The sequence below is a fragment of the Atractosteus spatula genome, chromosome 12 (genome assembly GCF_055471065.1).
Source record: "Atractosteus spatula isolate fAtrSpa1 chromosome 12, fAtrSpa1.hap1, whole genome shotgun sequence".
Taxonomy (NCBI): Eukaryota; Metazoa; Chordata; class Actinopteri; order Semionotiformes; family Lepisosteidae; genus Atractosteus; species Atractosteus spatula.
In genome coordinates, this window is record NC_142717.1 from 31,959,993 (window position 1) to 31,972,402 (window position 12,410).

General features: G+C 36.9%; 1 protein-coding gene across 3 annotated transcripts; it reads left to right on the forward strand.

Moving 5' to 3' along the window:
* The first annotated feature begins 229 nt into the window (after positions 1 to 229).
* Positions 230 to 8,683, forward strand: LOC148822926 (riboflavin transporter 2-like). 3 transcript variants are annotated; one of them, XM_088929738.1, is made up of 5 exons: positions 230 to 276; positions 1,967 to 2,100; positions 3,695 to 4,782; positions 6,314 to 6,437; positions 7,735 to 8,683. In XM_088929738.1, exons 3-5 carry the CDS (start codon positions 3,761 to 3,763, stop codon positions 7,945 to 7,947), a joined length of 1,359 nt encoding a protein of 452 aa, XP_088785864.1. In that variant the 5' UTR covers positions 230 to 276; positions 1,967 to 2,100; positions 3,695 to 3,760; the 3' UTR covers positions 7,948 to 8,683. The 3 variants fall into 3 exon arrangements, with proteins under 3 accessions (XP_088785864.1, XP_088785863.1, XP_088785865.1); XM_088929737.1 differs by lacking the exons at positions 230 to 276; positions 1,967 to 2,100 and adding an exon at positions 2,535 to 2,743; XM_088929739.1 differs by lacking the exons at positions 230 to 276; positions 1,967 to 2,100 and adding an exon at positions 2,582 to 2,743 and having other exon boundaries at positions 3,699 to 4,782.
* The last annotated feature ends 3,727 nt before the right edge of the window (positions 8,684 to 12,410 follow it).

The following is a 12,410-nucleotide window of genomic DNA, read 5'->3' on the forward strand; positions in this document are numbered from 1 at the left end:
GACACTTTTGCTTTATAATTTTATAAGTGATATTGCTTTATAATTTTATAATAAGTCATAAAGCACTGTTTAGATTCTCACTGTTTTAACTGTGTTTTTTCAGGACAGAAACCAGACACATGAAGATAACAAGCTGTTAAAAAACCAGAGCTTATGGTTGGTTGAACTGAGCACACCCACTCAGCAAGGAAAATATAATCGCTCTCAGTTTCTCTTCATCTACATTACACAGGACATTAGCATCCACAGGGGACCGTCATTTACTCAACTACCACTGTGAGTAAGTATACAGCACTGGAGTCAGAAGCAAATAGCAAATGACGCTGGCACTGTAATTCAGTATTACTATTATTATTAACCATGTATTATTTACCATGGTACCATCTAAAGTAGTTATTGTCATAACATAAAATATCATATTTTTTCAATAACAATCTTTGAGCTGCAAAGTCGTACAAAAATGTTTCTATTATTACTGCAAATGTTACCTGTCTTGAACATTTAATGTAATTAGAAAATGAATACCATTACAAAACAGAGTACTATATTATAAACAGCATGTTTATAATATAGTACCAAGAAACTGCAAATTATTCTGTAAAATTACAACAGTTTCTAATTTAATTATTAACTAGGGCAAAGTGTTAGTTGTGTCTGGTTACCACGGTTAACTACGAACCACTATGAATAATACACACAGCAGGAATTCATAACAATGTGAAGGTGGGTAAGTCCCCTTCCTTTAAAAACAATGTATGTGTATTAAAGCCTTACTGTTCTAATCTTATTATATTTATCACTATATTTGTATGCTCATAGTCAAAATATAGGAGATAACTGATAGGGTCATGTCTGTGTAATGTGTCACAGTAATTCTTATGTATACGTATACGTATTTATACGTATGTTACGTACTGTATACTGTATACCTCTGATAATTCTTGTTCACTGCAATTTCTAAATTCACATCTGTCTTCATAATGTAATATATGAAACACATCAACTTTTTAATGCTTTTCATGTCACCTATTAACTGCTCAGGAATGTTTATTCAAATATAAATTTTTATATGTTTAAATAAATATAAACATTTATTAAAATACATGTTTATCTTTACTTCCATTATGTTTCCTTTTCAGTTAACATCTATGAGGTGTACCTACTAATCAGAAATACTAATTCAGAAATACAGTAATGAAGTTATTTACAAGAAAGCTAATTTGATAAGTGAAAAGACAGCTGTCTTTGACGTCCTCGAAAACAATACCTATCAATATTATTACTTTAGATATTAGATCAGTGTTGATAATTAATTTAATGAATTTCACCTGTTAACTTTTTTATATTGGAGATACAGCAGTGCAATACCTAAAAATCACAATGAGTTTAAATAAATGTATATACTGTATGTGAAGAGTTTCATTTAAAAAAACAAAATATTTTTTGCTAATTTTGCTTCCTTTTTTAAGAGTAGGAACACTGGAACAGGAAGTGTTGAAATTAACTGATTAATATCAGTCGTTTTTTTCACTTTAACTGATATTTTATAATGTTGAGAAAGTCAAACTCTTAGCAAAAGTGCATTCTTACATATTTTTCTAATTTTTCTAGTGTTTAATTCCAGTGGAATGCCTTTACTTTGCTGTACTTTAAAACATTATTTTATTTCATCCTTGTGTGCGCTGCTCCTCCACACAACACACAGTTGTGATTTTTATGTCAAAATGTAACTGTAATTCTTTAAGAGAATAATTTTAACGACTCAGAACCACCACTTTAAAGAATGTGGAGCACGAAAGGGGATCGTTTTTTAAATGTTTACCTAAGATGGCATTCAGTTTGATGTGGGGTGTTCTGCTATTGCAAATTACAACTAAAAAATGAAAAATTCCCGACATTTTTCCCTGAAGTCACAAACATCCTGGGATCTAACCATTGTTTTCTCTATGTTATTCAAATACCACAGAAAAGAAGGAATTGTTTAAAACTACAGTGTACTTTTTACCTTGGGTAAATTGTGGGCCTGATCCTGTCAAATTCTACAAGAATTGCACAGACCAGGTTCAAATGCTACTGGACTGGGGCTGATGAAAAAACAAGGTAAGCATACAACAAGTAATAGAAGTTGTCCTATAAGTAAGTTTTGGTAACCTTAATATTGAAAGCATTTCAGGCAGAATCCAGTTCTGGTGAAAAAAAAAATTCCCATGTTGTAAAGTTCTGTATTTCAAAAGTCTGGTGACAGAATTTAAGATGATGTGGAAATACAGGGAAGGTTCTCAAGACTTTACAATTGCAACTGGCGTTCTCTGATAATAAGAGATAATGACGTTCATACTGCAATTCACTCAGGTATGAGGAAGGTTTTTTAGACCAGTCCCTCCTCCCTCTTTGTTAGCTCAGATGAAAATTTGACAGTCATCGTCAGGGCTGCTAGGAAGGGTTAAGTGGCCCAGCATGAGATGAGAGCACGTGGCTCAGTGTTGCCGGTTACAGAATGTTGCCAGACTAGAGGCTTAAAGCACAGGCACAGGAAATGAGTAGTGTTCTTCCCTTTCAGTCAGGTGCATGTAACGCAAAGTCAGTGCATTCGGCTGTTCGATTCTACTCGAGGAGAATGATGCAACTATGAAAAGGCTCTAATTGTAGTGCAGGAAGGCTCGGAGACAATCAAGCGCTTCCTGGTACTGTACATCATAGCGTGTGTAAGCTTCCATGAATCCGGGAGTCTCAGTTTTTTAGTGTGAGTATGCATTCAAATGAAAATGTACAGAACAATTTCGATATCGGTAAACCCCAGCTATCGTATTAACGAAAATTAATCTTTTTTTCACAAGTATGTATTATAATGCATATTTACAATATACGTGGTATTTTTTTAAATGAAATGATTCTACTGGATTATACTATTTGTTCTTTTTAATATCTTCCCTAGTTTTAAATGGAGACGATAATTAAACAGCTGTTGATACATGTCAATTCCCTTGATATAAACGTGTGAGCGCATGACCTTGGTCCCGTCTTCCTTTTGCTGCTGTCGTATCCACAGGCATACTGAATTGGATACGATACCGGGGAACCGTCTCTGGGGATTACACTTGGAAAGGAATTTCATATGTCGTGTAAATGCACGAATTACTTAAACGTTACACCACAGCAGTCTTTAAAACATTTAAGGTTCGTTTTTATTTAAAAAAAAATAGATCAATTCTTTCGGAACCTTATGCAACATGGTGTTCACCTAAATTCAATTGTACTTTCAAAGAAATACAATACACATTTCCTCGTTTAGGTGCCAAACGAGGAAATGTATTGGATTTACTATGTTTCCTGCTCCATCAACGAGCACGATATCATACTTTGTACTAAACTTTTTTTTTTCAATATATATTACTGGTCCATAATAATAATTTTTTAAAGCAGTTTACATGAAAGAAGTAGTTCTTAGTTACATGAAAGAAGTAATTTAATCTCTTAGCCATTATAACACTAAATAAATTGAGGACAATGAAAACGTAGACTTTTCTGTCATGTAGGATTAAAATTACATATTCAGTTTATGTGTGGTATACATTTTAATTGGATAAATACGTCAAATGTGAAGACTGTGTTAAATAAATGCCATATACCACTTGACTTTATATATAGACATTTAGGTTCTAAAATCTGTATTGCCTTTATTTTACCATGCCAGACAGTCCATACATCCTGAAGTGTCCTCAAGGCATCCCAGAGGGACTGCTGAGACTGCTGCTCCGCCATGTCTCTCCTGACTCATGCTCTGGCCTGCCTGTTTGGAATGGGCTCCTGGGTGGCCATTAACGGCATGTGGGTGGAGCTCCCTCTCATTGTCCCCGAGATTCCAGAAGGATGGTACCTGCCCTCCTATCTCACCGTCCTAATTCAGTTGGCCAACATGGGACCCTTGTTTGTCACCCTGATGCACCGTTTCTATCCTGGAAAATTAAGTGAAGTGGGAGTCATTTACACAATCATCAGCTTGGGCATCCTGGCTACGTTGCTACTGGCCGCCTTCTGGAAGGAGACTTTAGTCATAGGTGGAGACTCCCGCAGCGTTCCTCTCTTAGTTCTCACCTTCTTCCTCTCTCTTGTGGACTGCACTTCCTCTGTGACTTTCCTGCCCTTCATGATGCGTCTGAAGCCCCAGTACCTCACCACTTACTTCATTGGTGAGGGTCTCAGCGGGCTGGTCCCAGGGTTGGTGGCCTTGATCCAAGGCGTCGGTGTAGTCCAGTGCGTTAACCAGACGCATGCCATCAACGAGACCTCGAATAGTACCACAGACACCTTTGAACTTCAAGCCTGGTACCAACCAGCTAATTTTTCACCACAAATCTTTTTCATTTTCCTCAGTTTCATGATGGGGGTCTGTTTGGTGGCCTTTCTGCTCTTAAACTATCACCCGGCTGTCAGCCGGGAATGTAAACATAACCGATACCTTGATGGAGTTGCTAATAGTGAAAACAGGGAACTGACTCACAGACGGAATAACCAGCCTGAACAGAAACCCATGATCAGTCCCTTGGAAAGTCCCCAGTCAGAGCTGAAGAGTTCTTTTGGATCTGGGAAGTATAGCTGGATGCAAGTCCTGTTTGTCTTTGTGGTCCTTGCTTGGGTCAATGCACTGACCAACGCTGTCCTCCCTGCAGTCCAGTCTTACTCTTGCCTGCCCTACGGCAATAGTGCCTACCACCTGGCTGCTACTCTTGCAGCTGTAGCCAACCCAGCGGCTTGTTTCATTGCCATGATTCTGCCCCTCAGGTGAGTTTTAAAGAGTTTAAATGAATTTTTAAATAATCCATGCAAGGTTTTCTTCATTACTTTAGGGTTTTCTCAAGTGAGAAATAAGTTTTCATCTTTATTTTCTAGAAAGCTGGCACAGTTACAGTGATTAGCATTGCTGCCCCTCAGCACTGGGGCCCTGATTTCTATTCCAGAAATGTCCGGGGTGCTGTCTGTGTGGAGTTTGCATGTTCTACCTGTGTTCATATGGGTTTCCTCCGGGTGCTCCATTTTCCCCCCACAGTCCAAAGACCTCCTGGTAGGGTAATTGGCTTCTGGGAAAACCTGTCCTGCTGCGTGTGTATCTGTGTTTTTGTCTGTATGTACCCTGTGAAGGACCGGTGTTCTGTCTAGGTGTAATATGCCTTGCTCCTGTTGCTTGCTGGGATAGGCTCTGGCTCTCCCGTGACCCTGTATTGGAAAAAGCAGTTAGGAAATGGATGAATTTGGTTAAATATGCTTAAAATGGTTAAATATTCATTAGTAATGCTTGTCTCCTGGATATAATTGGACCTACAATCAATAGCTACTTTATTCTGCTTTATGTTTTGTATTAAAAGTAATGAAACTAACCACAATTAAATAACAGAAAGTTTTTATCCAGAGGCACCATTGACTAAGTTTTAGAAATGGAACAGTTAAAACAGCTGCTAACCATGTGTCACAGAATGAGAGAAATTTAATATGTGAAAATGTGTATAATGTGTAAATATGAGAACCACAGCTCATTAAGCTTTATGCCGTGTTCAGCAGCGTTATCACCTAGTAACCTGATGGCACCAGATCTCAGACACTAGGTAAGGATGGATTTTGTCAGTACTGAAATTTTGGAAACATCACACATACTTTTTTTTCATACTACATTGCAGTTTTTCCAAACAAATGGAAAGTGTCCAAATCAATGCTCCGGCACGGTGACAGGACACACTGTTTTAGGGGGTATCATCATACTTACTTTCCCTGACTATTTTAGTCATCACAGATGTCCACTGTTCTGCCACTGTTCAAAAGAGTATTTAACTGTGGTGTATTTGTGCAATTATCAGTTTGAACATCATGTACAACCTGACCTTCTAAAACCTCTTCCTTAATTAAATTGCTGTAGTAATTCCTCAGTTTTCAATGACAATGGCTTCCATGTAACCCAGGAGAATGCTATACTTCTGTAGTAGATAAACTGTGTCTCTCCTGTTCATGATCCTTTAGGATGGAAAGCAGTAGAGAAATTCAAGCAGGTTGCTTTAAAAATCAACAGCAAATGTTTGTCACATACAATTGTACGAATCACCACATACTATTTCAAGTGTTTCATCTGTATTAAAGTTTTCTTTTCATTTTTGAAATTCTAACAAAGATATGCAAGCCCGTTGCAGTTTTTCCCTAGTGGTCAACAAGCATTCACATACTAATTTTATATCAGGTCAAATAGAGGATAATTGAGTAAAATTATTGCAGATGTGTTTGTCCTTTCATTGCCAACACAACTACAAATGTGTGTCTTTTCTTTAAGGTCCTTATTGCTGATGGCGGGGCTAACCACATTCGGCACTGGGGTTGGATGTTATATCATGGCCATGGCAGTATTGAGTCCTTGCCCGATACTTGTTCACCAGAGCACAGGAACTTTCCTCATTGTAAGTTTTTTTCACTGAATACATTTTTTGCCTTAATCAAGCGTTGACTAGCAGAGGGCAGAATTACAGGTACTGTACAAGAACTGTTCATCATGACAAAAATGCAACCAAAACTTTCTGGTTTATGAAGATGATGAAAGTAAAAGTATAATATTTAAAAAAAGTGATTTTTCTGTTTCTCATTTCTCATTACAGTAAAAAACACAATAGTGAGCACAGAAGAAGTAGTAGAGAAAGCTGCTGTTATTCAGCATTTTAAACCTTATCCACAAAGTAGCATGTTTCAGAAGTAAACTAATATCCATTCATCAATTTTAAATATCTAATTAGTCCAGTAACCCAGTTCAGCACAATACAGAAAAGCTTTCTGGTTAGATAACTTGAAGGCATGGATACCCTTCTTGCCAGACCCGTGTTACACTGAACATTTATGGGATAAACTGGGCACACAATTGTGCATAGAATAGAACAGACTAACTAGACCACTGTTGCCACTTGGTAGGAAGTATGTCACTGATGTATTGCCTGTTTTGCTTTTAGCAGTGGTCACACATACTGTATAACTAGCTTGTGACTTTGACAGTAGACCCTGCTGATCAGTCTGTTCATGACAAATAATATATCTCGGTTATTAAAATTAAGCATTTGATTTATATTTATGCAATGTAGTATATAATACAATATTGCAACAGACTTTATTTAGTACTAATAATTTTTCAAGGATTTAGACAAGATTCCAAGCATTTAAAAACAATTTTACTCAATCATTCACAGGAACAGTTTATAGAACTTTTTTACCTTCAAACTTTAACTTAATTCTTTTCATAACTGCCTTAACTAGAAACATTTCAGCAACACAAAATTGGTGGAAATATAAATCATAAGAGATTCCTCAAGTCTTGATCACTAAGGGTCAGAAAGAAACTTAAATGAATTAGGAAAACGTCCATTAATATACCTGATGTTGTAAAACCTGCACACTAGGTTGTATTGACAACATCAATCCAGACATCATCTTCACATATTAGAAAACCAACTTCAAACAGGATAGGTGGCATCCAGCTGACAGGAACCACGCGGGAAATGTTTTCTATACTCTTTACTGGACACTAACCATGCAATGTGATTTTTTACGGTAAAAAATCATTATATTTCCTGTACTTTACAAGAGCGACAACTTTCATGATCTCAATATGCACTACAATCACAGCATGTATGCATAGTGTGTAGCAGCTCAGATATAGAGGTCACAGTATTAATGTGCTCTAACAGTCGTACCATTTTGTTTCTGGTCTAGGTCATTGCCTGGGTGCTTCTTGTCCTCACTCTGTCCTATGTGAAGGTGATGATAGGGGTGATCCTACGTGATGAAGGCTACAGTGCCCTTGTGTGGTGTGGAGCTGTGGTGCAGCTGGGCTCTATGCTTGGTGCTCTGACCATGTTTCCTCTTGCCAGTGTGTATAATTTCTTTCGGTCAGGAGACCCCTGTAACACAAAGTGCCCAATATAATGGACAATGGATATCCAGGAGTATTTTTTGTACCATTTGAGAAATCAGCACAGTGAAAATATAAAGCTTACTTTTTTTGCAACTGGTTTCTACAGAAGAGCCTCTGATGTCTGCTCTATAAAAAATCTTATAGTTTTTGCTAGCAATTGAAGAATGTTCAAAGTATAGTAAGCAAGATTACAATAATTAGGTAATTAATGAGCAATGGAATACCTGATAAATTTATAGAAAATGTCAACTTTAATATTTACCTTTGCCATGTTCAATTTTATGTCAACTTTGTCTGACATTTAATAGAATAATAACATGAATAAAACAAATAAGAGGTTCATTTACTTCCTACAAGTAGGCTGTGTTCATGAGCTCTCGCCATTTTTTAAAGTCCCCTCAATATAAAATGTATTTCATATAATGCCATATTTTGGCAAACATTTTACAACGAAGCACTTTGGCAGCATTCAGAAAAGTACGAAACTCATGAATCTTTACCGTATGTGCACTTATCCTTTCATTCAGCAATGCCCATAAATAGATGCTTCACAGTATCTTATAATCTTAAAAGGAATAGTGCCTTCAGCATCTACAATGTTGTATTTAAACATTAAGCAGCATTTTTGGTACTGTTTGATGACTAAGATTGATTTTTTAATTAGTATGATTCTGACAAATGTATCAAATAATTTGTCAAATATTGTTGTAATGTAATATTTTACATTAAAATGCAAATTATTCAAAATTTTTTGAGTTAAAAGATTAGGATTTTTTAGTCCACCAAATACAACCTCTGTATTTGTAATCAACCTCTTTCTACTCCTATTTGGTTATCCCGTTTATTACAGTTCATTTTCCTACATCGCCTCCTTGTTAGCATTGAGCTTTAAACTTTAAGGCATGAAGCTGACTCTGGTCGAGGTAAGTCAAGCTGCTGTGGAGAAACTCGGTTTGCTCCTGGCATAACTGCTATTTCTGAATACTGGTATATTCGGACACGTCCAAAATCCAACTGTATTGACCCCATCAACTCATGAGGTAAGCTATACTTATCTTATTGTCCCAGGAGGGAAATTTGCATTACAAGCAGGTGCGAGACACAAAACAATACATTTAACGCAATATGAACCTGTTTCCAAATAAGAAACAACTACATGCATATGACGAGAAAAACAGGTAAGTAGCTTATGCAATCTTCATAATTTAAAAGAAAAAAACAAATTGGGTCATCAGAGTGGGAGATAGATACATAACATACATTAATGATGGAAAAAAAGTATACAATTAGTTATCCAAATCAAGTAGGTTAATAGCCAGACAAAGGATAACTTAGTTCTATTGCACTGAAATCTGGGTAGTTTGGATCGACACCCTGATGGAAGGAGCTCAGATTCACTGTGCAAGGGGTGGTCATGATAGTCATTGATTATGTCACTATTCCTCACTATTGTTTTGTATGCCTGCCAGTGTGCACTGGTGACTTTGCTAGCTACTTTCACTATACTGTTTTTTGCTTTTATTGTATGTACTGACAGGGACACTGTACTGGAAAAAGGCGCCGTCTTTTGGACAAGATGTAAAACCGAGGTCCTGACTCTCTGTGGTCATTAAAATTCCCAGGATGTTTCTTGAAAAGAATAGGGGTGTTACCCTGGCGTTCTGGCCAAATTTCCCATTGGCCTTTACTCATCATGGCCTCCTAATAATCCCCCTCTCTGATCTGGCTTCATCACTCTGTTCTCCCCCACTGTGGTGAGCGTACTGGTACACTATGGCATCATCCAGGTGGGCTACACACTGGTGGAGATGAGTCCCTGTAAACCTGTACAACGCCTTAAGTGGAGTGTACAGAAAAGCACTATATAAGTGTGAGGAATTATAAACTCCCATCCCAAATAACAAAAGTTATTTGAATAATTACAACAATTAAATGACTCATATATCTAGAAAGGAAGATATATAAAGAACATAAATAATACAAAGATAACGTATTTTAGCATTGAAAGTAATAATGTGAAACGTGAATCTGTTAACTTCTAGTAAAACACCTCAAGTAGTCTACGTATCTAGTTAGAAAATGTGGCTTGTCTATCGATTAAACATCTATCGCCTAGTTTGCCTGTGTTAAGGGCCAGCCCTGACATGACCTCTGAGACCACAAACATTTGCCAATGATCTAGATACTGGTGTAGCCTGCAAACTAGTCACTTCTTATACTGTATGATACTAAACTAGGAGGATCAACAATGTAGATTGTGCAAAAGAAAAAAAAATTAAACATCATTAAGGGTGTTGTATTCAAGCAGTAAAAACAAACTATAAATATAAAATGGGAAACACTGAGATTGAAGCTCTTCTTATGAGTACAGGCAAGGCTTACTGTAAGACCCAAGATTGCTATTTTTTAACTATACATGAAAAGTTCAACAAAACCTCTTGACAGACAAAAAAGATTTGTCAAAATCTTATGATCATTTTGAAAATCTCAGAAAATGAAAGTTTTTATTAGTGCACCATCTTGTGGACAAAACATAAACGCTGTCTGATTATCTCACTTTTGAAAACAAATTCCATCACCTTAGTACAGACATTTAATAATAAAAGCAAACTAAATATTTGCACAACCGGAATTTCAGAACTTTGGTCAACCGATCACATGCCACCACATTTTGGGGGCGGTGGGTGGCTCTGTGGCTTTGGATCTGCGCCTGTGGTTAAAAGGTTGCTGGTTCGTATCCCGTGGCTGGCTGAGGAATCCTACTCCGTTGGGCCCCTGAGCAAGACCCTTAACGCCAACTGCTCCAGGGGCGCCGTATAAATGGAAGACCCCGCACTCTGACCCCAAGCTTCTCTTCCTGTCTGTGTGTCTCATGGAGAGCAAGTTGGAGTATATGAAAAGACAAATTCCTAATACAAGAAATTGTATATGGCCAATAAAGTGATCTTATTTTACTTTATCATTGCAGTAGAAAGGTTTTTACAGGTATTTTGATTCCATGATCTATTCATGTTTCTGCCTGTATTTAAGATTCTCTTCCTTACCTGCTACAGACTTCATTACTCATTTGTCTAATTTGGTCTCTCCTTATATCCCTTCTGTCCACTGTATTCAGTCTATAGGATTCTTAGAAGTACCTCCTTTTTCAGTTTCCTGCATCTTGCTCTTCTCTATTCCTCTGTAGCAGACTCACAAACCTGAAAGTACTGTCTCTGGCCACCTTGTGGTACCTCTTCAAGGTTTATCTCTTATACCACACAAAAGATCCAAATCCATTAATGTATTTCTGTTTTTATTACTTTTTACTCATGGATTGTACTTATACAGCCTTCAATTGAAATGTCTACTGCAGTATGACCAACACATTGTATCTTCTTTGTAATTATTCTGAAACACGACAGATTTCTTACAGTAGATGTATTTGTAAATGCTTTAGCTTATTTAAACAACAACTGCAGCATGGTCAGTTAAGTTTTGGTCAGGAAATCTTTGACAGTGACATTTTAACTCTTTTCTTTTGATGGCCACATTTGTTTAGATATTTTCTTGACTTATTGAAGTCTACAACATGCGTTGGTTTCCCTTGACAAAACAATTATAGCCCTGATGGACTTATCTCATCCAGTGTGTATCCTGTCTTGTGCACTTTGCTCGTCAGTACAGGCTCCGACTTCTTGGGACCTTGTACTGGATCAAGTAGTTAGAAAATGGATAGGTTTGGGGGAAAAAAGTCCGAATTATTTCCATTTTTGCAATAAAACTTGACCAGGTATGTGATTTTACAGCCCTTGATTCAAGGTGAACCAGACAAGCTGTAAATTCCTATGATAAATCTTCCTTTGCTTAATATTTAAGTTTTCCCAAAACTGTAGAACTAATATTCTGCATTACTAAGAGCAACAGTTTCATGGAAGGAACCAAGAAAACACCAGTAAAATGTACATACCGTTTCTGAAACAAAACACACATATGTAGGAACAAGTAATAGGTTACACCCGAAGAAGGCTCCACAGCCAAAACGTGTTTCCCTTTCCAGCATGGAATAAACCTTTACTACGCATGTTGACAGAGCTACCCACCTGAACTACTTCAATACACACATGCTGACTCACTCAGTGTTGATGCTACACTTTCAGGCATCACCATAATTTTGATCAGTTATGCATATTTTATATATAAAGAGAAGGGGTTTATTCAAATTCATGTGACCAATAACCCAAACACAGAAAATTAAAAACCGCAAACGTCAAAATAATGATCGTTTATGTACTTAAACAAGTACTTCAACTTTAATAGCACTTTACATTTAAAATTTTGAAAAATTGACTTTAAATCAGAAGAAATGTGAAATATGCACAGAATAAATGTAGTGGTTGAGGCAGGAAACCATGTCATTAGCTTGGAAAAATGGCTAAAAACCATAATTCCTCATGCAAAAATGGCAGCAGAATTTTAAATGCAATAACCAATGAAT